The 27463-nt window shown below is 49.3% G+C and overlaps 1 protein-coding gene across 3 annotated transcripts in view; it reads left to right on the top strand.

The window, feature by feature from the left end:
• Positions 1-18996: 18996 nt before the first annotated feature.
• The window catches only part of PTPRU (protein tyrosine phosphatase receptor type U), a 349047-nt gene continuing 340580 nt past the window's right edge, over positions 18997-27463 (top strand). For all 3 annotated transcript variants that reach the window (XM_044434925.1, XM_044434924.1, XM_044434927.1), the window contains exon 1: positions 18997-19388. In XM_044434925.1, the coding sequence (XP_044290860.1) occupies positions 19316-19388 (73 nt within the window). In that variant the 5' untranslated portion in view covers positions 18997-19315. The remainder of the gene's footprint in view (positions 19389-27463) is intronic.

Genomic DNA, 27463 nt, shown 5'->3' with positions numbered 1-27463 from the left:
GCATGGCTATGGTACATTTGGTGCATTTGCCATGCTCTTCCCATGCTTTAATTATTCCTTTATTTGTTTTAAATGGGAAGTAGGCGGGGGGGGGGAGGGGGGAACCGCATGATGCCTTGAGATGACTCAAAACAAATGATGGTGTAGTTTCCCTCAGTGCCGTCCATTTGACAGGGTGACGGGTTGCCTCGCTGTGATAGGCAGAATGTTTGTACAGCAGGAATGGGGGTGGTCCAGAGGTGGTCCAGGGGCCAGTTTCCAGCCCTGGACCCATTGGGGTCTGCACGCCTGCTAAGGCCCCATCACTGAATCTAGTAATGGCAGCAAGCTAGCAAATAATGCATAGCTGTAAACCCCTACGGGATCTCAGAACAGCCATATTGTGCTTCAGGTGAAGCTAACCTGGGCATTTCTGAGTCCCCATAGCCATTTGCTGTTGGATTTTGGTGGCAAACCGTGGGGACATTTTGGCACTGCTTTGTGGGAGGAGAAGCCGCGCTCAGGGCCATGGGGATGAGTGTGTTGCATGAGGCTCCTGAGCATCCCTGTTGTAGGAACACTCCCACCCACAGCCCCATCTATTGTACTCAAGGAGTCCCATGCAGAACCTCATGTCCGGGAGTCTAAGCTGGCCCACCTGGTGACCAGATCTCTCTCCCACAGGGCCACGTTCCCTTCCACTGCTCTGACCTGCTTACCGTTACTTCTTTCATGACTTTGTGGCCTTTCTGAAGTCCACCCCCATCTGAAATGCTTCAAATGCCTCTCCTGCAGCTTAGCTACTGGTGGGAAGAGCATTAAACAAAGATACGGTATTGTCCTTGACCCTTTCCTTTTGGCTTTCAGTCCCACTCACCCTGAAGTGCTTCTCTAAATTGAAAGTGGTTCTTTGGCTGAATTCGGTTCCACATTCCTTGAATACTGGGATAAAAAAGCAATCGTGGTTTGACTTTGGGAGAAATAATGGGAGGGAGCCCCCACCCTTCCGTCGACCCCGTACTGCTGTTAGGGTCACCAAGGGAAAGGAAGCAGCAGTCCTTTCCCTGAGACTAGATAGAGCTTCATGGGTGAGTTTGTACCTGGTTTGCATCCCCCCACCCCCCACCGTTGCTTTCTTCTTTTGTGTCCAGATTGTAAGCCTGGAAGCAAGGGATTGTTTTTCCTGATCTCGGCAAGCTGCTCTTGGAGCCTTTATTTTGTGATAAAAAAAGGCTTTAAATAAACACACAAATAAATGCTAGCAGCTCTTTCTTTTTCTCTCCTTTATTTATAGTTCACCCTTTTTCTTGCATGGCATCCAAGGTAGCTTAAATAAGCTTCTTTCTCTCTCTTTTTCCTCGCAACAATCCCATTGAAGGAGGTCAACTTAGATCAGGACTAGATAGGTTTAGATCAGCCTCCTGTGATTAAAAAAACCCACCCGAGTGAACTTTCAAGGGAACCCGTGGGAAGGGAGCTAATTCCATCCTATGTTTCTCTTTGAGCCTATGTACGACAACCCTGCTCAGTCCCGTTTGCAGCTCTTCCCAATTAAGGATGCTCAATGTGAATGACATTGTCTGAACCAGAGATTCAGAACCAGCCCTTATACTTGCTAGGTGGGCCTCCTGCACCCTGCGCAGCTCCAGGGGTGCTCCATGCACAGATGGGCCCTTTTAAAATCTCAGCCCAAGATTGGTTTCTGGAACAGTGACTTCCCTAAAGCCAGCGGGTTGTTCCGATGGAATCAGAGTCAAGAGGTAAACTGTCCATTCCTTTGTTGCTGCTGTTTGGGCTTCCTCTTCTTTCTCTCTGGCCAGATGCAGTCATGTTTCCATAAGGGGTATTAATAAAATTGGCTGTTAAAGAGCAGGGAGTGAGGGGCTGATCTTCCCAGGGGCAGGTTGGAATTTTTTTAATTCTTACACCCATGCAGCATTTTCTGACACGTTCCATAAGTTTCATGTATTCCACTCCCCAAGGCTGTCTAAAAGTTGGGGCTATTAATAGAGAGATGTGATCCATAAGAGTGTATTTCCAGGCAGGCTTGACAAAAACTGAAAGATGTTCCAGGCTGCAGCAATCTTGTTTCTGCTTTGAGTTATTCCCTTTAAGGAAAGCAGAGCAGGCAAAAAGCAAAGCTATTTAGGTACAGCTGGGCAGGCACCCAGATGAATCTAACAAAAAAGAGCGCCACCATTAAGATAAGATGTTATCTAAGCTCCATCCTGGGGATGAGAGGGTAGTTTCCATTTCTTTATCTCACATTAGTCCCTCCTGCCATGCATTCCGCTTCTGACCTGCATTCTATTCCAGTAGATTCAGATTTGAATCGGCAGAATATTAAACCTCATTCCAGAACTGGAGTTCCTTTCTGTGCTGTTGCCACTGTTGCATTTGCATCCATTCACGATGAAGTTGTGTGCATTGGCAAAACTGGAAGATAAGTCTTCAGTAGCAGCAACTTTTTCAACTGCAAGCCGCTTTAGATCAAGGCAGTGCCCAGGTGGCTTGCAACGTAGCCCAGGGTTACCAGACCGTGGCTTGGGAGCCACAAACAATGCTTTGGCGATTTGCTGTGGCACTTCAGCAGGGCCGCCAATTGTGCCTTGCCAGAAAAGAGGGCAAAGGAGGACACAGTCTTGCATATGCTTTCGTAATTCATATAACCGGAAGTTGTGGCAACCTGGTGCCTACAGTCACCCCCAGCTACAGGTGCAAGGCCTGGCGCATCAGAGCCAACGGGGACCAGCGGTCACCACAAAGAGTAGCCAGTGTGGTGCAGTGGTTAAGAGCGTGGGAGTGGGACTCAGGTGATCTGGGTTCGAGTCCCCGCTCGGCCATGGAGCCAACTGGGTGACTTTGGGCCAGTCACAGACTCTCAGCCCAACCTACCTCACAGGGTTGTTGTTGTGGGGATAAGATGGAGGAGGAGATGTAAGCTGCCTTGAGCCCTTTGTAGGAAAAAGGCAGGATACAAATCGAAAAATCGAAAATAAAGAGTAAAGAAGTCCCTGGTGGTTTTGGTCCCTTGGGAACAGCTGGCTGAGGATCCCAGTGGGATTCCTGCTCTGGCTTCTTTGTAGCCTTCTGTGTCCTTAGGGGAGCAGAGCTTCAGTTGCAGGTTTTATTCAGCATATTCTGTGCAACCTGGTTATTAAATTAGTGTGGCCTGTGTGAACCTCCCTACTTTCACTCCCAAGGCACATTTCTTGAATTTTGTTGAAAACAGGGTAAAAGATGTATTATTGGTTCAGGTAAAAATAACAGTGGAAAAAGGAGGCTGCATGTTTCAGAGCATGGAGCAATAAATGACAATTATTGTGTGCTTGTTGTATGTGGCTGTTCTGTTTTTGTTTTTTGCAAGCCATCCAGATGGCAGATAAAAAGTATAAATAAATAATAAATTATGTGGTAGAAGGCTGTCCCAAGCTAGGGTTCCCCTTTCAGAGTTCCAAAGCAACAGATCGTTCCTTGGCAAAAAGCTTGTTATTCTCCAGTTCACTTCCAGTAAGCATTACCAACATAGAATGAGCCTCTGAGCATGCACAAAGCAGTCCCTTGAACCCAATGTAGCATGCACTTTCAAGAGCCCCCTGAGGTAAATCTGGGAAGGCCCCTCGGAGGCAGGCCAGCCCCTTCCCTGTATGCCCGCCCTCCAGTTGGCCAGCGTTTCTCTCCTGATCCACATCATGGGGTCGAGTTGTTCCGGCCTCTTCACGCTCCTGGGCCGGCTGTCCCTTGCCCCCTCGCAACAGCTGCAAGTCCTGGCTCTTCTCAAAGTCCCCCTGAGGACCTGGGAAGGACGGCCTTGAGACAAGCCTCGCTGCTGCTTTCATTGCAATGTCTGGAGCCCAGTCTTCCAGCTGCCCTTCCTCAATGTGACCAGAGAATGCACCCCAAGAACAACTGCCCCTCTCATTCCCAGTGAGGTCAAAGAAAACAGAAAGATGCAGTCCAGCTCTTTAACCCTATGTTAAACTCCCTGCCTGGTTCCTGGAAGAGCCGTAGCATGATGCAATTCCTCTCTTTCTAGCAGACCTACACTCTGTACTGAAGAAGAGGCTCCACACTGGCTTTCCCACTGGAGTGTATCTTGTTTCTTTCCTCCCCGTGCCTGCTTGCTTGGAGATTCCCTGAAAGGCTGCTGTGCTTTAGCTTGGCTGAGTGTCCATGCAGTGTTCCTCTTTGACCCAGACGTGGGTTCTCAGAGATTCCTCCTCCTTTGGCACCTGGGCAATTTACCAGTCACTAAGTTTGCTAAGTAGGGGGGCTTGGCCTTGACTGGTCATGCCTCCGCCAGAGCATTTGTGTCACAATGCCTGCATCTCCTATCTCTCTTGTCTTTAGTGGAGACCTGCAATGATGGTAAAATAGAGCTTTCTTCTTTCTTCTTAGACCTGAGTAAGATGGAGTTAGCATGGCCTGGCTGAATGGGCCACTCCAGGCTGACTTGAACAGATGCAAATTTCGACCTAATGGCGCTCATATGAACAGAAATGCAATATATTTTACTGTGAACACACGTCCTTAAACAAATGCAATATGTCTGTGGGAAGACAGCGACAGTTGACTTGTCTGCCTCTTCAGTCGGTTGTCCATCTGCTCTGTGGATGGGCAGCTTCACGGCCCCTCTTGTTCTCTCTTCGTACTCCTTTTTCTCTTTCGATGTCTCTCTTTCTCTTGAATAGTTCTCGGTGAAGTAGGACCTGTGGCCATCCTTGACGAGTGAACAGGAATGTAGTGGAGGCATGAGTCCAGTGTTTATCCATTAACCTGGGGAGGGGGATCCTGTGGCACAGGAGATCTTCCTCATTCTCCCCCTGGAACTGCAAGTTAAAAGGCATTTGTGCTGGCAACAAGGAGCAAAGGAGAATCGTGGCCTTTTCTGCAAGAAAGCCGAAAAAAGCCACATTGCAAAGGGAAAGCGGGGAAAAGAAAGCAGAGGCTCTGGACAAGTGATTTCTGGCATGGGCTGCCTGCTTTAGGGCTTGAAGACTTGGACTGGAACCAGAGGCTTTCCCCCAGGTCCCATGACTGATTCAAGGTCTGGACAACTTTCATTCTGGCGTCTCAAGTGGAGGGCAGACCCAGGCTCCCTTGAGGATGTATGTGCAGCGATGCAGCCCTGCCTTTTGCAGGGCCCCCTGAGTATTACCGCTCATGGAAGGCTTGCATCCGAGTCTGTTTTGCCACCTTGACATCAATAAGATTCTCACAGGCCAGGGTGTTGAACTGATGGTTCTCCAGAAGGTGTTCGAATACACCACTGGTTATGCTGGTTGGATCTGATGGGGGTTGAGATCCAAAGACCTCAGGACTCTGTTCCCTCACTCCTCCATAGGTTAAGCTCCCAGGTGCTTGCCTTGACTGACTTGCAGATGCAGTAAAGTGTCACATTCGTTCCTCGCTGTTGCTTGACTCTTCCTGGAGATCTCTGGAGCCAAGCATTGACACAAACCACCCTTCACGTTTTGTCAGACCCGGCGAGATCACAGACACCAGCCGCTTTGCTTCAGGCCATTATGCTGACAGCAAGGGCTGGGTTGTTGGTGTGGATTTGTATTTGCATTTTTTATTTTTGGTGACGATGCTTCTTGAACTTGGAAGTCTCAGAACGAGTACGTGATCCTTCCAAAGGATTCAGCTTCTGTCTCTTGGGACATCCCCACTTCAAGTTTCTTAGCCGAAACCAGACTTTCATAAGCACATCTCTGCTGGGTCATGTGGAACAGGAAAGCTGCCACAATGGATCTTCACCTCTGAACATGAAGGGAAGGCCTCAGCAATTATAGGTGGCCTATAAATACATGTAAATATATAAATAAAATAAACTTTAATACTCCGTATCCAGTGTATCTACCCACAGCTCCCTTGCGTGTCTTGATCTCTCCCTTGGTGCTCACCAGGCAGTCTGCACCACCTGAATTTTATTGCATTTCATTTGCAAAACTGTTCTGAGAGAGAACAGTATATAACAGTCGTTCATAAATAATAATTATTTTTAATTGGGAGGCTGGTGTTGCAAAGCAATGCACTCTCCTCCAACACTAAAGCTAGGTGGGTGATTTCAGGCCACTCACTGGTTCTTAGCCTAACCTACCTCACAGGGTTGTTGTGAGGATAAAATGGAGAGGAGGGTAGAGGGTTGGGTAAGATGCCTTGGATTTCCTTCAGAAGGAAAAAACACAGGATCGAAATATGTGAAAAGAGAAGCAGAGTGAGCCAAGGTTCTGTAGGCACAGTAGGAGGCATAGAAATATTTTATACAAATAACTATAATGAAATCTATTCCTTTCCGTGCAATCTTGTGCCTGACTACATGAAAGTAAGTCACGTGGATTTCGTGTGGGCTTACTCCAAAGTAAGAGGGTGTAGGATTTCAGCTGTAGGTACTCCAATTAAATTGGACATTTCTGTTCAGGCTGAATATCGATGCACTTGATGACCGCAAGAGCTGGTAACTGAGTCTGGCACCAGCCCGTATATCCACCCCCTCCCCATTACACATTGTTAAATATGCCCTTCATTCAACCCAGCCTATTGATTTCAAAGTGAGGAGAGTTAATAAAATAGACTGCAGGAGATGAAGGGAGGGGGATTTCATAGCTGCAGACAGTGAGAATGAACTGTTTTCATTCAGCCAGTTCGGCACCTGCCTTGTTAGTTAACAAATGTTTTAAGTTTTCTTTTCTTCTACTCTTTTTTTAAATTGACCACAGCGTGGAACAAGTGGAAATTAGGATAACCGTGTGTGATGCTGCTGCTTTTGCCTGTCCCAAGCAGGAAAGAGAATTGGCAGGGGAAGTTCTGCTCCATGATCACTTAAAAAAATAGTACCCCCCATGCAGAAATCCTTTCCCAAGTGCCCATCATGCGCACCATCAGTGAGTGCAACAGGGATACAGGAACTGCAATGGAGCCCAATTCCCATGGGAGAAGTTGGAGTGCTTTGAGTGCTCAGCCTGGGTCTTGTTGCCCTACACTTTGCTGGAGCTGGTGTGGTTTAGCCAACCATTTGATAACCTTTTAAAAGACACAATTAGCCCAGGGGGTGCAGGATCTCAAGCCCAAGGGCCCAATCTGGTCTGTCTGAGCTTCAGGCCCACCATCTTGGGCTCCCAAGATGATCCAGCTACTGTCTTTTGTCCTTGCCTCCTTTTCTCTGCTCACTGATTCTTTAGTTGCTTCTCCGTTTTCATGAATATCTTCCTCAACACTAAGCACCTTTGCTGAGGCTTAGGTACAAGCAATAAGAGCTTTCAACTAAAACAAGTTGGCATTTGTGGTTCTGTCCCCTTCTCTCACTACCTCCTGAAAGTTTCTCCCCAGTGGAATTCAACCTTGGACTTAAGGAGGTCTTGCCCCCCACCTCAGGTAGAGGAATGGTAGGTGCTCCTCACTGGAGATCTTCCAGAAGAACCAGGATGAAAGAGGGGCCAGCTTCAGATTTAGTTGAAGTCCTGGGACAAAATGGCCCCTTCAAACCATCTCTGGGTGTCCTGACTGTTTTGGAACCCAGGCTTTGCTGTGCCTGGCCTTGCGTGCTAGTTCTGAAGCCTTAGCTATTTGACCCTTTCTTTTGCTATCCAACCCTGGCTTTACCCTGGAACTGGGCTTCCTGACCATCTTCCTGGGAACTTGGGTATAGAAGTATCCTATACTAAGTGAAACTCCATCGTTAGCGGGACTTGAAACCTGAAATGGTACAGGTGAGTTCTGTTAGGTTTTAGTCCATGCCAAGTCGTAGTTTAACAGTGTGGGGTTGTAGTTTCTGTGTTGGAATGGAATGCAAATGACATTGGTTTTAGTCTCTGCTTGGCCATGAAACTTACTTGGGTGACTTTGGATCAGTCACTGACTCTCAGCCTAAGCTACCTTGTAGGGTTCTTGTGAGGATAACATGGAGAAAAGGACCACCTATGTTGCCTTGGGGCCTTTGGAGGAAAATGCGGGTTATTAATGCATCAGATAATGACTGCAATTAGCCTTTTATTAAGCTCTTCCTTTACTCTGGGTCTTCCGGCAGTGCCCTAGCCTACGTTTCCTACTCTCCTAGTTGTATAGTGGTTTGACTTAAAGAATGAGGAAGACTACATATTCCATGTAGCCAAGTTGGAATTCTGTGGTCCTGGATGGAATTCCCAGGCTGCAAGAGGGTGGATCCAGGGAAATCCAGGCAGAAGAAGAATCCATGTATCAATTGAAGATACTGTTTAATGTAAACAGTGAAGGCTGGGTCTTACCAGGAAGGAAAGGGAAACAAAGGAACTCGAGATGTATTCAAAGTTACCCACAAGCCAAATAACAGTAGCCCAGAAAATGGTTGGCTCTGTGTGAAAATCACAAGGAGAAATCCTGATAAGGGAGGAATAAAAGTTTAATTAGAGCTGTGAAAAGGGCCTGTGAAAAAATAATTAATTGTAAAAGTTCCATTCTCTGTGTGCACTGGAAGAGAGAGATAAATGCTAGCTTACACAAAACAGCAGGAAAAACCCTGGCTGGTATGTGGAAAAAAGAGCATTGGAAGAGCATTGGAACTATGATGGAACCTCATGACAAATGGAAGCTTCTCCTGTTTTTTTGTACCTCGAAACCTCTTCCTGCTCTCTGACTGGTTCTGTCCCTTCCTCCATTTTCCTCATACCAATTCAGTCCCTTATTTGGGGGACCTGGGGGACCAACAGCTTTAACCAGAGCTGCTTGTGTTGTCCAGGCCAAAGTGTGGTTAATTGAAATTGTTGTTTTTGAAACAAGCTAGCTTTGATACTTGCGCTATGAACCTGGTTTGCTAAAACAACCAGAGTTTACCTTAACCACAGTTTATGATTGGATGCACACTAAACTGTGGTTAGTTGAAAGCAGAGCAAAAGCTTTTCATTCTCAACATGTGCAACTAAGCTTAGCATGACTTTTGAATGTAGGAAGTATTTTCTCCTCCTCCTCCTCCTGTCCCTGCAGCCAAACAGTAAACATACCTAGCTTCATACAGGTTTGAATGCCCTTCAGTTTGGTACCATGATGCCTTCATGCAAGTGTCCACAGATGCCAGAATTACATACATTGTGTCTACACAGAGTTGATGCCAGCATCCCTAAGGCTGGATCTTGCCATGGTGAAGCCCTTGAGCACCCACTCTTTGTTCTTTTGACTGCCAATAAAGTGGGTACGGGAGGGTGGAACTTTACTATGCAGCCTCCCAGTTAAAAGATAACAGTGAAAAAGAAAAAGTAAAGAAGGAAGTCAGGAAGCTCTGGGAGTGTGATGGGCACCCAGAGAGGTGGCTGTGGGCATTTTGGTGCCTACAGGTACCATGCTGGGGTCCTCAAGGATAGAAGGTGAAGCACAGCTCGAGTGGGAAAGTTACGAGGATGGATGAATTATTTCTGCAGTTCAGGATCTGGCAGAGAAAGAGCCGGATGCAGACCTGTCCTCTTGCTCCTCCACTTCCATCTACTTTGCTACAGCAGCTCTCCAGTGCTGGACTTGTTCACACGATCTTTTGATAATGCATTTTCTCATGGCTAATGGGTCTGATATTTTTAGGGAGGGAATTCAGCTTTTTAATGATTCTGGAGTCTTCCCTGCATAAATTCTGCTGGGCTATTGCTCTAAGATGATTTAGCTAGTGAAGTTCTTGAGCTTCCAGAGTAGTGGAGAGAACAATAAAAAAATTCAGTTTGAAAGGAAGCCAGGCAAACTTTAGACCTGTGGCAAGAGCAGGCTGGAGAGGTCTTGTCCTCCAGCCAACAGCTCTGCTGTGTGTCGGAACAGAAATGCTGGACTGCTTTTGCTCCCCGCCCCTCAGCTTTCCAGCAAATGCACAGCACGTGAGCAAGCTTCACAGAGCCGCGTGAGAGCACTGCCAAGATGTGGCAAAAAGCTCCATCAAGACTCGGAAAGGCACAGCATTATTAGTTGTCTTTTGGGGCTAAACATGTGGGTGACTTTCGTTTTGGTCACTGAGGCTGCAGCTGAAAATGGAAGACCAGAGGGGAGAGGGCTTTCTCACCTCTTTCGCCAGCACCCTCTCCCTGTCAGGGTCACAGCCTCACCCTGCCCAGCTGGCTTTACCTCTGAGGAAAGGATGCCCATGCCAGAGGGAAGGGGTTCAAGAGTGCCTACCTCTCTCCCAGGCCAGTCTTCTGCTTGTGGCACCCTGAGCACAGGACTTTTGGGAGCAGGACTAGGGCAGAAGGCTCTGCAAAGTGGGCAGAAAGGCACTCAACAGCAGCTGGCTGGGCTTCCCCATAGGGAAGCATGTGATGCAATGCACACATTACTCTCTGAAGCAGGGGAGGGTCTCTGCTTGAATAAATCCGGAGCCTAAAGTTATCTAACTGAACTGGACTGTGGAGCAGTAGGTTCTGGGGGTGGGAGAAAGAGTGCTGGGTCACCTTGGGTTGGGCTGAGTGCACCTGGAGGTGAAGCTGCCTCCCCTCGTTTCAAGGCCAGCTCTCCCAGAAGGTGAGTTGAGGGTGAACCCTCTGCATCAGGCGGCAGAGTGGAAGGGGCGGCAAATTCCTGTCCTCCGGTTGACGATTAATAACTGACCACCCTATACAAGAGACAGTTAATTGGATTGCTTCAGGAAAATGGGTTGTGGACCTTCCGTTCTGCCCTTGCAGATGGTTTGAAAGCTTTATTTATTTATGTCCTGTCTGCTACTGAGGTCTCAGGATGGGCTTACAATAAACAGGGTGGAGCACAGCATCCAAATTAATTGCTATACAATAAAACCCCACATTAAACTCACACTCAAACCTTACAATACTGGGAAATACCAGTAGCTTTACTGGTGCAGAATGCTGTTGCATGTCACTTCTTGAGCACTGAACCGTCGTGCTCTCATCTGGTGTCCCCAGTGCCATGTCCTGGCAGAATTGCATGGCGATGATGGGCTGGCTGCAATGGCGCCTGATATCAGATGTCGATGTATATCTGCCCCCTTCCTGAAAAAAACAAACACGCAGAAAGTGAAATGTCGCTCTGGGATTTATGCTGCAGTGCTGATGAAGCTGCATGCATTGCCGGCAGGATTTGTTTGGAAAAACCAAGGCAGAAAAGAGGAAGGTGGGGGAGAGCAAAGGCTCATAAATTCTGGATATCATTCCTTGGAGCGGCATGGAGAGAGCTCTGACATCTTCTGAAGGATGACTTGTGCTTTCTAATTCATAAGAAGAACTACTTTAGCCTTCTCAAGTGGGTGCACAACTGTGCAAGGGAGACAGAGGGACCAGGAGTGGCAACGTGATGGCACAGGTGCTTGGGATAGTCCCATAATCCGAGGGGTACTTGACAGGGCAGTAGCTATCTCTGCAGAGGGAGGATGGGGGTGATGGAGATCTCATTCTACCAGCAGCTCCAACTTGCTGACTGAGCACTGGTAAAAAGCTGTCCTTTGCAGGCAGTGCTGAACATCAGAACAGGGCTGTGAAGTTGGCGTCCAGGGCCTCATTCAGAAGAACGCAGGATGAGCAAGGCTAATTTGTCATACCTTGAAGTAAATGAAGCATTACACTGTACCATCCAAAGTGTGGGTGGACAGAAGGTAGGTCTGCAAAAGATGTTTTGAACTTCAGTTCCCAGATGACCCACCAGCATGGGCAGTGGCTAGGAATGTTGGGAGTTGAAGTCCAAAGAGATCTGAAAAATCTACTTTCTGTCTAACCCCAAACCTGATGGGCTCCCTGCCATATAAGACCTTAGGCCCATCCCTCACTCTCAGCCTGACCTACCTCACCAGGTTGTTCCTGGGAAGATAAAATGAAGCTGCATAATTTAGATTCCTCACAAGAGGGGGAAAAGACAGGACAAAAGTAATGCATTAAGTCGAGAGTCTAAAATAACACCTAATTGCACTGCTGCTCATAGGAAATAGCTAGTTGAAAGAATGACCTTTGCACCCTGTCTAACAGTTTTGCAGGTTTCCACAGACCATGTGGGAAAATGTGGGTGTGTGGTAGCCAGGGACTCTTCGTTTGGAAAAGCTTTTGCTGTTCATTCCTCCCTCCCTCCCACTTCAGCCGTTATGTTCCATCATCCCCCACCCACCACCATTTCTCTGGGGTCCGTGCTTGAGTCGCTGTGTGTGGTGGCCCCCTGGCACGCCTCCCCCTCCCACACGATTACCTGTCCTTGCACCTGCTTTTCTGTGTTGCTCTGCTCTGATTTCAGCAATTTTCCACCCTATTTCTCATCAGAGCCACTGTGCAGATCAAGCTGACAAGCTGTGTGTGTGTGTGTTTGTGAAACAGAAAGGGTGAGGGGATCACAGCTGGAGTTGCAGTGGGAACTCAGGCTTCCTGGCAAAAGCAACTAAAGGGCTCCCCATGTTGGACGGAGGTGTCCCCGTCAGCTATGCGTCTCCATGTGGGGCTAATGAGAACCTGGCCATGGGCTTGCAAGGCCGGGTGCCTGTGAAGTGCCGGCTGGCTGGTGACTTACTCGCTCCCTGTCATATTTCCAAGCAAAAGATCCCGCCTTTGGTTGCTCTTTCTTTCCTTGCCAGTTCTGAGTCCTCTTGGCTCCCTTGCATCTGTATCTAACAAACAGCAGACGCATCTATTGCACCGAGTGTTTGATTTCATGTCATACTGTTGGCTTCTGTAGTATACCATCGCCTCATTCATCCCCTCCTCTTCTCCATTTGCTTCTCCTTCCAGTTAATTTTTTCTTTGGCCTGCAAACAGAACGTGTCCTCTTTCCAAAGCCCAGATAAGCGTCATTGGATGGAAAGAGGGCTGGGAGTGGAAGTGAAAAGTAACACTATTGATAATGGGTTCTTCTGTTTCTCCCCTTCCTCCCAGCCAAGGAGAGCTTAGGAGACTCACAAGGAGGCCTGCTGGATAGGCCCAAGGTCCCTCTATTCCAATCTCCTTTTAAAGTAACGAGCTTAGTGGCTCTCGTGATCTCTTCTGCGAGTGAATTTCTTCATTCAAGTCTGCGCAGTATGAAGAAGCCCTTTACCTGTCTGGAATCTTCCCCCAGTCAGCTTCATGTTATGACCCCTGGTTCTAGGATAATGAGACAGAGAACTGTCTCTGTGCCCACCATACATAATTTTGAATGCCTCTATCATGTCTCCCCTTGCTTGTCTGTTTTTAAGAGCAAGATCATTTAGTTTCTCTTTCCCAGCCCGATATTTGAGTACAGAATTCCCCTGCCCATCCATCACAGTTCCAAGCCCTGAGAGCTGCCGCCCCTCCCCCAGTATCCCCAACATTTGGGAGAAACACAGAATAGGATTGTGCTCCTCTCTGCTTTGTTTTGCCACATTGAACACCTCCAAGTTTGTGAAAAGCCATCCATACTGCACATCAAAAGCAGTTCATGACACTTTTCTCCCCTTACTAAGATGCTCGTGGGAGCCACTCCGCTCCTGCAGGCAACCCAGAGTGCACGCTATCCTGGCGGCACGTCAGCCTCCTTTCTTTCTCTTTGGAAGAGCCTTGGTTAAATGGCTGAAAACGGTTGTCTAGAACAGGGTGTCTAGAAAATGGTTGGCTAGAGCAAATGGTTGTCTCAGCCACCAGTCTGTGGGCCGATGCTGGTCCACAGGAGATCCCTGCTAGTCTGTTGTGGGGGTGGGGGGTGCATTCTGCCTGCTGAGGACTGATGCAGGGGCTACTTGTGCTTCACCTCCACGTCCTTGGTTGGCACCACGCTCACAGGGGGTACACTGGTGCTGCCAGCGGGGCCAGGGAGGGGAGAGACGGTGCATGGCTGCTGGCTGCGAGCCACACTGCACTGACTTCAGTATTTTGCTCTTTTGTTGGCATTTTTTGTTGCTCGGTTTCTGGTTGATTTGGAGCATTTTCATTTTCTTGGTGGTGTGCTTGGAAACCCATACACAGAATGCTGTATTATGTGTGTGGTGCTTTTTGTTTCTGCCTCAGTGGTCCCCGAGGTGGTTTTCCTGTTTTTGCCAGTCTCCAGCTGTGGAAAGGTTGCAAATTACTGGTCCAGAGGAATGCAGAGTAGGATGCATGGGGAGGCAAGGACCACCTCTGCCACTCCTTGCGCTCTGCATTCAACACTCGAAGCGTCCAACTGCAGGGGTGTACAAGCATCCGGAGCAAAATGGATGCAAGCACAACCTTCCCAACCCCTCGGCTGCCCTCTTCCAGCAATGGCTGGAATGCCCTCAGTGGTGATTTCTGGAAAGTGAGTGCAGAAGACTAAAGATGGCCATTTTGGGATCCAAAGTACATTTTAGCTGACAACTGGGTTGAGTTTGCATTTGAATGAGACGATGGAAATGCGGAAGTACAGCTGAAGTGCTGCTTGTGAAAATGACTTTCCGAAAGAGGGCCGACTTGCTCAGGCTTGTTCATGGGTGGCAAGCCTTTGCAGATTGCCACATTCTGGAATGTTCCTCAGAGGACCGGACTTTGAGTGCATTTTCGAACGGTGACATATTTGGGTTGGTTTGAACAGTAACCAAGAGAAAAAAAATTAATTCAGTGCACCAAGAGACTTCATTATGGAAACAAGAAATCATAGCCTTCAACTTCCGCTAAACAAACAAACAAACAAACTTCTCCTCTTCTCATTAATGGGCCCTGAATAAGTGGCCGCTGTGCAAGGAAGTGACCTGATGGGGTGGCTGGAAGGCTGCCCTCTGCGTGTGTTATTCCTGCGGGAGCAGAGGCAGGATCTCACGCGGGGTTTCGGAGACGGTGGCAAGTGGATTCGAACACAGTTCCGGCTGCGCAGGCTGCCTGCACGGCTGGATTTCATTCAGGCCCCCTCCTGCCTGCTGCCGCCGCCACCGGTTTCACACTCATCCACCTGCAGCTTCCCTGGAGGAGCAGCTGGGGATGCAGCTTCCTTCCACTTAACTCACTCCTGCCGCTCTCCACCGATCCCACGTACTTCTCCGAGCCCCAGTGCTGCGCAGTTGTGTGCCTCTCACGGTTGTGCCTCTCGCACAACTGCAGCGAAGGGGGGTGGAGCGTGCGCAAGCGCATTCCCTCCCCATCCATCCCATGAGCGAGCCGGGGCTGCCTCAACGGCAGGCCTGGCTGGGAAGGGGCTGCACGGAGCTCGCACTGCCTCTGTGCCCTCACAGCCCTGCCTGCTCTTCCACCTGTTCCTCTGGCCTGCACGGCACCTGTGGCAGCAGCGGGGAGCCAGAGAGGCCACGGCCGAGGTCTCGCTCCATGATGCTTTGCCTGCGAAGGAAGCAAGAAGGAGCCCTGGTGCGAATGAGGACCGGATGCATGAGTAGCTGGGGGATATTTGAAGGTCCCCATGCAGGGCCAGCCCGGCTATGAGGCAGAGTGAAGCGGCCACCTCGAGCGGCTTTTGCCGGGGGGGAGGGGAGGGCTTGCAACAGTTCGGGCAGCACATGGTTCGTGTGTTTTTCAGACAGGGCGAGGGAAGAAGGGCATGGGTGGGTTTTCTGTTCCAGCTGCTGGAATAACATGGCAGGTCTTGCGTATTATGTACCTTGACTGGAAGGGTGGGGTGGGAACACCCCTTTCCTGTTCTGCCTCAGGCAGGAAAATTCACTGGGCTGATCCTGTGGTAGACACAAGGTGTGCTAAGGCGCAGGGTGTGTGTGTGTGTTAGAAGCAGTGTAGAGTAGTAGTCAGAGCCTGCCTGAGCATTGCCCAGGGGAGCTGAAGTCTAAAACTTATGAAGTGCACCTGTTTGGGGAAGGCTACCTTATTTATTTGTTTATTTTTGCATCTATATGCTGCTCTCTACTCCTAATGGGGTCTCCCCCATACAACTTAGGGGGTTAAAACTAGGTGGACCCAGATTCCTCTGTGGAGTCACTGGGTGAATTGGGGTCATTTGTGCTCTCAGCTTAACCTACCTCGCAGGAGCGTTGTAAGGATGGGAGGGAGGGAGGAGAGAACATGAGATCCATGGCAGAAGCGTGGAAAAGATGCTAAAAAGAGCCACGCTGGTTTATGCTCACAGGCACAGTAGCATCAAGAGAACCCCTCTGAACATTGCCCACCCTAACAGAGGAGAGTGGAGGGCATCCCTTAATGTACCTTCTCTTGTGGGCTACCTGGTGTACTACTGTGAATCTCCAATGTCCTGCCTGGACCACTGTGAAAACTTGCAAGAAAGCTTCACAGATGTCCCACGGTGTTCATGGGGGGCAACATGAATGTTTGCCCATCCCTGTGTTATGGGAGCTTTGAAAGGAGCCGAAACACACGGGCGAAGGGGTGGGTCTATCGCTGGACGTTCGCCATGAGAACTGGCTGGAACTTGCACTGAGACACAAGCATTGCAGATGAATGAGGCTGTCCATTTCATCTTCACTCGTTTTTCAGATCTTAAATTTGGTCCACGTTCAACTAGGAGAGGTCATTTTTTAAAAAATGTGCATGAAACACTTTAAAAATGAATCGTGTTTTGTACATGATTCTCCTAATCCCTGCATTAAAACAAACAAACAAAAAGTTATTTATATCTTGCTTTTTTCTTGCAAGGAATCCAAGGAAGTTGACACAATAATCCTCTTCCTTTTATCCTCAGAACAACCCTGTGAGGTCAGTTAAGCTTAGAATCAGTGGCTGGCGGAAAGCTTCATGGCCACACAGGGACCAGAGCCCTGGTCTGCATCCCGTTCCAGCCCTCGATCTACTACAGTACACTTTTTCTATGCAATGAGGCCTAATATACATATTTGCAGGTAGCTCCCCTAATAGAAAACATTTTAGTGTTATTTTCACAAATGTTTATTTGTGTATTATGTTTTTTTAAAACAAAACTCTAAGTGGCTTACATCATTCTCTTGCTCCTCCTCTCAATCTTATCCCCACAGCAACAACCGTGTAAGGTAGGTTTCAGCTGAGAGTTTATGACCAGCCCAAAGTCACCCTTGTGGCTCCATGGCTGAGTGGGGGCTAGAACCCAGATTGCCTGAGTCACAGGGCCCACCCCTAACCACTACACCACACTGCTCTCAAAGGTACATATAGTTGTATTCTTGTTTTCCGTTCTTCAATATACACATTTCTGTATGTATTGCTTGATTGCAAAATTTGTTTGATTGCCATTTGAGTTTTAGTTTGTCCACTGGTTTGGAAGTCAAAAATCAGGTCAGTTGCATTAAAATGTGAACCAAACACTTTTCTCCCCTATCTCAGTATTCACTGCTGTCAAACATAACCTTCCTGCCCTGCTTGTGAGCTTCCCACAATCATCTGGATGGCCACTGTGGAGAGACAATATATTGTGGGACTAGGTAGCCATTTGGTCTGATCCAGCACAGCAATCCTTCTCCAGAATCAAGCTGGATCGTCTTCACTGGTGGGAGTGGACGTCTTCATTTCCTCCTTCCCATAGCACTGCCACGGAGTGAGATTCTGACCCTTTGTGCCCAGAAGAGGCTATTCAGTTAATGCTCCAGTCATGGAAAAGCAACATGATGCTTCCACTTCTCCAGGACCCAGTTCCTCAGAAAATCCCTAGACGGCAGCCGCCCTGCACCCAGGAGGCTGAATGACCGTCTTCATGTTCAGGCCAAACCTGAGCCATCGTCATGTTGTTGCAGACTGAGATGGATAAAACAGGCCAGAGATGAATACTAATACTCCATTAGAATGGAGGTGGAACCAACCAGTGTAAATGCAAAGAAGCTCCTATTTAAGTCTGTCCTGCTTGGCTTCTTGTTGGAGTGATACATTGACAGCCTGGTCTGGTTGCCAGCCCCATTCAGAGCTTTCCTTGGTGCTGATCTCTTACTTCTGCGAAATCTGACCTAACCTAACCTGGACCCTCTCAAGATCTGATCCATAGAGTCATATAGACCATGCAACTCGGCAAGGCACTGGCAGAGCCCAGAACTGGAGAGAGTTCAGGCCTTCTTTCAACACGCCTGAGAAGACTGCCCTGCCAGGAGCCCTTTCCGAAAGGGGTCAGCTGCAGTGCATGGAGAAGGGAGGTACCTGAAGAACAGGCAGAGAAATCTCCTTGAGAGCAGCCCTGTCCTGGGGAAGTGTCCTTCCCCTTGCAGAAGGCGCATCCTGCCCTAGCCCCTTGCTTGAGATCCATCGCTGCATTCTTTCCCTGCCTCTCACATCTCATAATGGAGCTCATGACAGCCCACATGTGGTTCTGATATGCTCTCCCCCTAGGGACAAACTGTGTTCGCACATGTCTAGCTTCAGCCAGGTGGCTGAATCCTGCGCCTTCAGCCAATGCCCCGGCGGATTACCTTCTTAATCCTCTGTCCAAAATCCTATTTGTCCTCACCTCCAAACATGCTGCACCTCCACAGCCTTTTAATGTGACAGGGACGTGGGGTGATGGTGTGGAGAGTGCAGAGCTGAGCAGAATGCCCTGCGCAGAGAGAAACAGGCCAGGCACGAGCTCTGAGCACGGGGAGCTGCTTTGGACGTGCGGATTTTGCCCGCAGCGACGGGTGGCTTTGCCTGCAGCCTCCGGGGGAAGTGGTTGTGTGTTGAAACCAATTCTGCCACCCTTCAGGACTGATGTCTTTCTTCACTCAAGGGGAGAAAATGGCCTCATGATGTATTTTGTCCTAGGCATGCGTGACAGCTAAATAAATACATGCTATCCTCTTTCTCTCTCTCTCCTGATTTATAGGATCTGTATCTATAAAACAATATTCTGCCCTGCTCTGTTTCTGTCCCTTTCTCTAATTTGCTCCCACACACATTAGCTAGAAGGCACATGCACCTACTGCAGCAGCCTTCCCCAAACTTGTGCCCCAGGAGGTTTTGATTTCTGTACCCATCAGCCCCACCAGCATGGCCAGTGGTCAGGGATGATAGGCATCAGGTGCGGGGAGGCTGGTGCGCATACCCCCATCCATCCATCCATCCATCCATCCATCCGATAAAGTGGGGCAGAATCCCCTCCCCCCCCGTACCTCTCTCTTTCATCTTTCTCCCGTTTGCTCTTCTCCCCTTCGGCCAGCAGGGGGCAACCTCTACCTTTCCAATCCCAGCCGCCGCCTCCTCCTCTGCCTCCGAACCGGCGCCCCCTTTTCGCTTTCATTTTGCTTTCCCTTCGCTGGAAGCCTGACGTCAGTTCGGTGCTTCGCTTTTTCCCCTGTGCGCGTCTCCCCCTCGCACGCTTTTTTTCGTGCCGAAGGTTTTCGGTTCCAATCAGGGTTCTGCTATTTCAGCTGTGGGCAACTTTCCGCTGCCTCTTTAAGAAAAAGGAAACCTTCGCGAGCCTTGGCAGAAGAGGGGTAGGAAAAGGGGAAAAAAAGAAAAGGAAAAAAGAAAAAGAGCGCGCGCGAGAGAAAGAAATATTTAAAAACCCATCAAGAAGGTTGGGGGAGAAGAACTTTTTCGGGGTGCAGGAGTGCGGGGGCCCCTTCCGTCTTAAATGCAAGATGCAGACCACGCGGGCTTTGATCTTCATGTTAACCTTTCAGATCTGCTCCCTGGAGACCGAAACGCCTACAGGTCAGCACCGAGCCCCCCCCCCACCCCCGCGCTCCTTCCTCTCTCCTCTTCCTCCTCTCCCCGGTCTTGCATCTTTGAACCCCGCTCGCCCCCGGAGAGTTTGGCTGCGTGCGTGCGTATGCTTGCAACTGCTAACTTGGCGCTTCCCGGGCGCCGCTCCCTCGCTTGCCTCCCCGCGAACTTCGCAGGCTGGGGTAGGAAGGGATCCAGCCCCTTCCTCGCGGCGAAGAGGCGGAAAACCGGAGTTAGAACGCGACCTGCTTGCCGTGTGCCGCCGGTGCTCGTGGGCTCTCCCTGCGCCTCGCGGCCGCGGACCTTCGGCCCTCGCTTCCCCTCCTCGCGTTCGCGAAGCGGCTGCAAAATGGACAATTGGAAAACTTTTTCTTTCTTTCCCCTCCTCCCTCTAAGTCTCGCTCGCGGTTCTGCCTGGAAGCGCTCGACTTGGCCGGGAGCCCCCGATCGGCTGCTCTGACAGCTGCAATCCTGTGTGCGCATTTACCTGCGAGTAAGCGCGACGGAGCTCCGTGGGGGCCGCTTCTGCGTCCACACGCGGGAGGCAGAGCGGATGCTGTAGAAAGAAACCCGAATGCCCCGGGGGCCCTTCCCCGCGGCTCCCCGCCGTCACCTCGCCCCACCTCTCCTGGCTCCTTCAACCCCGTGAGGTATCGGAACCCCCTGCCCTGCCCTGCCCTGCCCTGCGCAGCGGCCGCTAAGTCTTTGCATCTCCGGTCTGGGCTCCTTCTGCATCGATGGAGCCCCTTGCTTTCCCCTTCCCCCCTTCCCCGCGGGGGTCGACAATGCAATCCTATGCACGCGTACTTCGATGGGGAAGAAAGCCCCACTGAGTTCAGTGCGACTTACTCTAAGGTCAGGATTGCATCTGGGTGCTTCCACAGACCTCAAAAAGCATCTCTTCCAAGACTAACCCAGGAACTGGTAAAATGAGATGTACAGGACTGAATAGCATGTTTTCTTCCAGATTTCGTCCCCCCGGCCCCGCAATACATGTGTGTATGAATGAACGAAAAACTGGATTCAAAGCAGGGCATGCTGTTCTCCCCCAGAGCTTATATACTTCTATCTGTCCTCCCTGCGAAGCGGGGCTCGTGTTTGTCCTCTGCCGTATGATCCAGGAGGTGCCTCCGAGATTCTGCCTCCTTGCAGTGGATCTCGGGGCGCCTCTTCCGGGCAGAACGGCGCTGTTTCCTTGGCCTCTTCCTGCCCTAAGGGGTCCCTGCGGCTGCCTCTGCCGTCCAGCCGGTCTTGCGCCTTTTCAGTGCCCCTTCAGCATGTGGTGGAAACCCCGAATCCACTTGCTGTGCTGATGCTACGAAGAAAGCGAAGGCAGCCGGATCATGCGCCCGCTTGCTTTGCCGTTATTCCAGCAGGAGAAGCATTTCTCCAGTAAGGGCCAACTTTCCGCCCCTCTTGGCCCTTGCCGAGGGGACGAGGCAACACGTGAAAGATGCGGGGTGTGCTCTCCCGACCCGAAAGGCAACAACTGGGAGGTGATTCCGCTGGGGTCTTAAAGCAGCCGGGGTTTTTTGTCTTGGGCACATCCATCCCATTCAGCAGTGTGATTCCCCAGGAGCAAATCTGGGTTTGCCGTAGAATTCATGGTGGACGCCCCCCCCCCCAAGAATTAAAGTCCCGTCTTCCCTTTAAGCCCCAACCATCGACACGGGGAGGCTTGAAAAGGAAAGTTCTTTTTCAGGTCAAAAAGTTAGCATTGTTTTTAATGGCACCCACGCTGCTTGGAAATTCCCATTGCAACAGTCTCCAAATACTGTAACCCAAACCTGACTTCCAGGAGGACTCTGTTTCCTTTGCTCTCCCTCCTGCTCACGATCAAACCTTCATGAAGCAAAGAGCTATAGCTTGGGAGATGCCCCCCCCGCCCCTTCCCTGAAGTGCTACAGTTGAACCGCATTGCTTTCCTTTGCAAGAGTTGTTTTGCTAAGAGTTCACCAAGGTTCCTCGGGCTGACAAGCCAATGGAGTTGCACACTGTGTCTGGAAGGGTAGAAATGTCATTTGACCTGATCGAGACCGTCTCTTGGGGAGAAGCCCTCTCAGCCAGCACCTCACCGTGGCTGAGCTCTGGGAAACTCTCGTGCTGGGCTCTCCACTTCCTTAGCAATCGCTGGGCTGCATGTTTGCCGTGTGTAGAATAAACCCACAAGAGGCAACTGGTGTTGCTCTCAGTAGCAGTTCCTTTGAGATCTGAACCTGATGCAGCCTCTGATGGCAGGGAAGAGAATGCTGGGCAGGCTTGGTGCAAAGGTGCCCATGCTTTGGTGTGTGGGGTGTGTGTGTGTGTGATGTCTTTGTAGGGTTCGTCTTGTTTCTTATTGCTGCTTGTAGCAGGGGAGCATTGTTCCGGATGGAGTGGATGGCTCTGAAAAGCTGTAGAGGGATACACAGCTTACTATCTAGCCTTCTCATCTCCCTGTCTGTGTCTTCTGGATGAAAGAGAAGGAAGATTTTTTCTTTTTTTATGCAAGTGAGGTGGGAGAACCAGCAGCCTGCCAAGTTTTTGCTTTCCCTCTCTGCTGGGTGCAAGCCACTCTGCTTGGTGGCTTTGGCTTCTCCCCACAGTGCTCCTTTTGTGATATGATGAAGAAAATGAAGTGTAATTGTTATACGAGGGTTATTCTCTTTCTATCTGAAGATGGTGGGAGAGGAAAGTTCTTCGGAGAGAGTTGGTCCTTTTCTCAGAGAAGCTGCACTGCCTCTGATGGACCATGCATGTTTCCTTTCATCCCTTGTGATCAGACAGATTTTCAGAATGATTCTGGGACCTGCTCAGTTCAGTATTTACTGACGTGAAGTGACTGCTCCTCTTTTGAGCCACGGTCATTTTAACACACCATCATCAGTTCTTTGTGTGAACAGTGGGCGACACTCCACTCGCCTACCCAACCTAAGGCTGCCCCTAATAAGACACAAGCTCAGGCTCTATTTCCCACTGCTAGTCCAGCAGTATCTAAAGAGCACTAAAGAGTATCACAAAGAAGACCTGCTTTGGCAGGAATGTTTCTTCTCAGTTTTGCTGTTTAAGAGCAAAAGGACAATATTTTTTTTTGCACGCATTATGCATTTCAAACACCGTCTCCTTGTTTTTGTATCAATGGGCAACTCTGCACCCTGCCCTGTATTTTCTGTTGAAACAATGCTGTCATTGAGCTGATGAATTTGGTCTGAACAGGTCTGATGTGGAGTTTGCTTCCCTGGTATAATTAGCCAATTACTTTCCTGCTGTCTTTTTCTTTCTGGGTTTATGGGAGTGTATGTACCTTCCTTTTCAAGTGATGGCTATGGCAGGGTTTTCTTGTGTGTGCCCCTTTCCCCCTTCCTTTTTCTAATATAGAGAGAAACCCAAGGCAAATGGCAAAACTGGGAAGCTGGCCGGTACCCCTTGCGCCATTTGGCTTGCTACACTGGCTGGCAATGGTACCCTGGAGTTTCAGGATGGTGTCCTTCCCCATCCTGCTTGTAGGTGCTGGGTGTGAACCCAGAATCGGGGGCATGAAGAGCATGTGCTGCTGAACCACTGCCCCCACCCCACCCCACCCCAAAGGTGGCTGAAGGCATTGTACGCCACCTTGCTTGCTGGCAGTGTCCTGGCGTCCAAGTTTGCAGTGTGTTTTGCCGTTTGCACCAGTATGGAATCCATGCTTGTGTTGGGTAAACCAACTGGGGCTGTATGGATACAATCCCCCCACCCTTTCTCTTGCAGATTAAATGACCTGCCCTTCGTCATGAACACTTCTCTCCCCTTGTCTCTTTCCGGCAGATCCAGGCCAAAGATTTCTTAACTACAGGCTGGTCAGTCAGGACTGGCATTGTAATACAGAGTGCATAATAATAAAATTGTTAACAAGTATTATTATTTAGTACATTTGTTTAAAAGCTTCCCATTCTCATCATGCTGTCTGGGTGGCCAATACAATATAAAATCAACATATAACAATAAATCATAGGATAAAATCCTAATAAACAGAATAAACTCACAATAAAGCATTAAATAAAACATACCTTATAATTAACCAGTGCATTGGTATAAGTAGTCTAGATGGTACCCAAGGTGTGCCAGGAAAGGAACATTTTTGCCAGGCTCCTGAAACTCAGTAAGGTAGGTGCCTGCTGAATTTCTGATGGCACCGTGTTCCATAATTGGGGTGCCACCACAGGAAACAGCAGCATCTGCCAAAGTACTGGTCCCTTGGACTGGTGGAGTTTAGCTCTTGACCATCCTGGGCATTGATTCTAAACTGAATCCCCCTCCCTTTCCCTCCTTTCCCTTCCCAAAGGAGTTGGCTCCCCCCTCAAAGAGTCTTGTGGGTTTGTGGGCCAGGTGGCAGAAATGCTGGGTGTTACCTAATTGGTCCCCTTACTGGGCTTGATGGCAAACCACTGGGTTAACAAACTTCACGTCCCTTCCCTCCTGACCCTTCTTGCCTTCAGTGTCTCCCTGAACTTCCTAGCTCACCTTCACAGTCTGAGCCTTCTGGCTTGCAAAGCTGTTTCGGGAGAGGCAGTCTTTCCCTCCATGCGCTTGAGCAGAGGCAGCACACTTCCCCCAAACCTTGAATGTTCCAGACGAGTGATTTTGTTCTTCTTCTTCATCTGAAGCGGGTTTGGCTGTGCAGCAAAAGCTGCAGTTGGAAACAGTTTTGAGATCAATCCTTGATTATGTATTTGCCACTCCATGATTGCAGTTTCAAGTGACAACTTCCATGTGGGGGCAGGAGGATGCCATCCGAGCTGAAAGCAGAGCACAAAAAGCAGTCCCCCCGTTGCCTCAAACACACTGTTTTCAAGGGAAACTGCTCAGATGAAGTTTGTGCATCTGTGTAATTAAAGAAAGAGATAATCAAATGTTTGCGTGTGCGCACACACACACTCCCAACCAAGAGTAGAATCAACGCATGGGGTGTGGAAAAGGCCTTTTGCCTCCTGCCTATTAATTTGAAGTTCTGCACAGAGTCTGCGAGCTGTACAAGCATAGGCTTGCTTGTGCAATTTGCTCCCAGTCTGAACTCTCCTCTGACTTTCCATATGGGTCGTTTTGCAGAGGTGGGCTAGTCGACGGGATGGCACACTGTGGCACCGTGTTTCTGCACAGCTATTGTGTGAAATGCTGCCTCTGTCTCTGATGCTCGGGCATGAGGGCCACTCCTCATGTGGCCAAGGTGGTTCCACCCCACACAGAGGAAGCGGAGGGTGGAGGCAGGGCGTGTGGAAGCAGAACGAGCTTGCAGAAGGAAAGCCAAGGGCTCCTGCGGGCAAGGCCTTTGTTGTGCTCTCATGGTCCCTCACTCAAGGAAGCTTGCAGGCCTTTTCACCATGTGGGCATCCTCCAGAGCCTCTCCTGCTTTCTAGCCCCTTTGTGGCTTTGTTCCTTCTTTGGAGAGAGGAGAGGCCGCTATTACATTTTAAATCTGGACAAATTGGAACCTGTGCGAAGTTGCAAATCTATATTGCAATGCCATCTTGTGGTTGGTTGGTGGAAAAGATAGAAAAGGCAGAGAAATAGAGAGAAAAGCATGTGAAGGATGTATTCCCCCCACCCCCCATGTTGGAGGAGGGGTGGAATGGGGTCCCCCCCCTTGTCTTGTGGGGGGCAGCTGGGAGCTCCACTGATGTGCATGTACGCATAGTACTTTTACCAAGCAGAAGAAGACTGCTTCCAAGGAGCTTACAATCCAAAATTGCTACTGGGGAGACATCCCGGAAAGTGGAAGCTGATACAGGCAAGAGCAGGGCATCAATTTCAGCCATGCATCCACTGGCTGAGGCCATGATTCTGTGAACTTTCCCACCATGGTATGTTGCATCGCACAATGAGCCCTTGTTCTGAGTAAAGTACAGGTTTGTGCTGCGTTCCACCATAAGTTACGAGGGCGTAGGGTGTGGGTTACAGCTCGATGTGTTGTGATGAGTGGATGGCACTTTATAGGCACTTACAAATTCCACAGCCTTGGGCAGTGGTCCAGGGAAGCAGAGTCTGCACAGAAGGCAGAGGAAGCTTGGGTTCAACAGGTTAAAAATGCCAACAAGTTAGAATCTGTCCCTGCAAAGCTCACACAACTTCTGCAATGGTGGTGGTCGATCTGCTGGAGGACGTGCATTCGTGCTTGTACATCTTTTAGGCGTGTCTGGCGGCAAGGCGAGCCCCTGTTGTGGGCACAGCAAAGGTGACGACGCACTGTATCTTGGAGCACTCCTGCAGCTCAGAGAGGAAATGAAATGCTTCCTATGTGGATATGCCCTTGCTTACCTAAGGGGCTGTGGGAAAACTAGCCAGCATCCAAATGCTCCCAGAGATGATGGATGTGCTAGAATAAACAAGGACACGTTTCTGCCACTGCTGGTGTTAGCCAGGACTTCTCTGACTAATATAAATGCTGAGCAGGGGGTTGATTTTGCTCTGGATTCAGGATCTGAAGGAAGTGTGTATGGTTGGAGATAAGGAGGCCTGCTGTGATGGTTCATCTTCAGATTGTTGTTTGTGATCTTGTAACCTGCTCTGCATGTAAGCCGCCCCGAGGTTTCGGCAAGGGGCGGCATAGAAATGTAATAATAATAATAATAATAATAATAATAATAATAATAATAATAATGATGATGATGTCCATATGGCCAGAGCACTCTTAAATCCTCTCAGGCAGTGGAAGAGAGTGCAGTGTTCTCTGGGTTACTGTGCTCTGGCCTTCTGGCTCTTAATAAAACCCTGAAGGTAACTGCTTATGTTTAAATTATACCCATTTTGTTTCTAGTCCACATGATTGCAGTTGAGAATATGTCCAGAGGAAGGTGTCCACACAGTTTGTGAGGCTCCTGGAGATGGAGGCAGTGCAGAGGCAATAGGGTAGCCCTCTTCAAATATCTGAAAGGCTGTCACATAGATGAGCAAACTTGCCTTAGGATGCTCTCAGCTGAATCAACAAGCTTAAATTACAAGAAAGGGGATTTTGACTCAATGTTAGAAGGACCATCTTGATGGTCTATGAGTGCTTTGGCAGAGAAATAGACTGTTGGGGAAGGCGATGGGTGACTGTCTGCAAAGGTTTTCAAAAGAGGCTGGATAGCCATCCTTTGGGATATGATGTATACAGAGGATTTCCTGCATTTGCAGGGGAATGAACTAGACGACCTGTAGGGACCCCTTCCAATTCTGTGAGATCCTTAGGATGTGAGACATTCAACATGCTAAAGATTTGGAGAACAGAATGTCTGTTCAGGGAAAAATAATTTACATGGTTAGACTGAAAGCAATCATAGAATTCCCAGGTTGCCCCAAACAATATGGCTGGCTGGGGCTCGCTGGAAACTGTAGGACTTCTCTTTGTCCAAACATGCATTGAATGGCACCCTTAAAACGTTAACCTGGTTGTGCCATCACTTGGCACACGTGGCATCCAAACTCCTTTCACAGATTCAGTCTGACAGCTGGGTGGGCAATGGGGGTGTTCTCTGTGGATGCCTCCACTGCTGTTCTGTGATGCAGAAGGCTCCTCTTGGTCATTTTCAGCATTCACTTGCTCTGTGCTTGGAAGACCCAAAGGAGAACTGTGGTTCTGTTGAAGATACGCTCGGAAAACAGTTCAGAAGAGAACCTCAGTGGCTGCAATGGCTGAGAAAGGGCAGGCTGGGAAACACATGACATCTTAGGCATTGTAGGGTTCATGCACAGGGATTCGCCTAAAAGCCCACAAGGGAAGAGCTTCCTAGAATCATAGAACAGTAGAGCTGGAAGGGCCAGAAGGCTGTCAGGTCCAAGCCCTGCTGTTGCAGGACACCACGTCACACCATCCCACTCAGATGACTGTCCAGAGAGCCCATAACTTCCCCAGGTAATAAGTTCCATGGTTGTACTGCTCTGACAGTGAGGAAATTATTCCTGGTGTCCAGTCTAAATCTGGGTTCTTTTAATTTAAGTCCATATTCTGTGTCTTGTACTCTGGAATGAACAAGAAGAGAGCTTGTCCTTTCTTTTTGTGGCAGCCTTCCAGGTACTTGTAGAGTGTTCTACCAGCCCTCGGCCTTCTCTTCACGTGGCTGAACATCCCC

This window comes from Varanus komodoensis, unplaced genomic scaffold (assembly GCF_004798865.1).
Source record: "Varanus komodoensis strain SLA01 unplaced genomic scaffold, ASM479886v1 scaffold29_1, whole genome shotgun sequence".
In the NCBI taxonomy this organism is placed as follows: Eukaryota; Metazoa; Chordata; class Lepidosauria; order Squamata; family Varanidae; genus Varanus; species Varanus komodoensis.
This window is presented reverse-complemented; position numbering and strand designations above follow the sequence as displayed.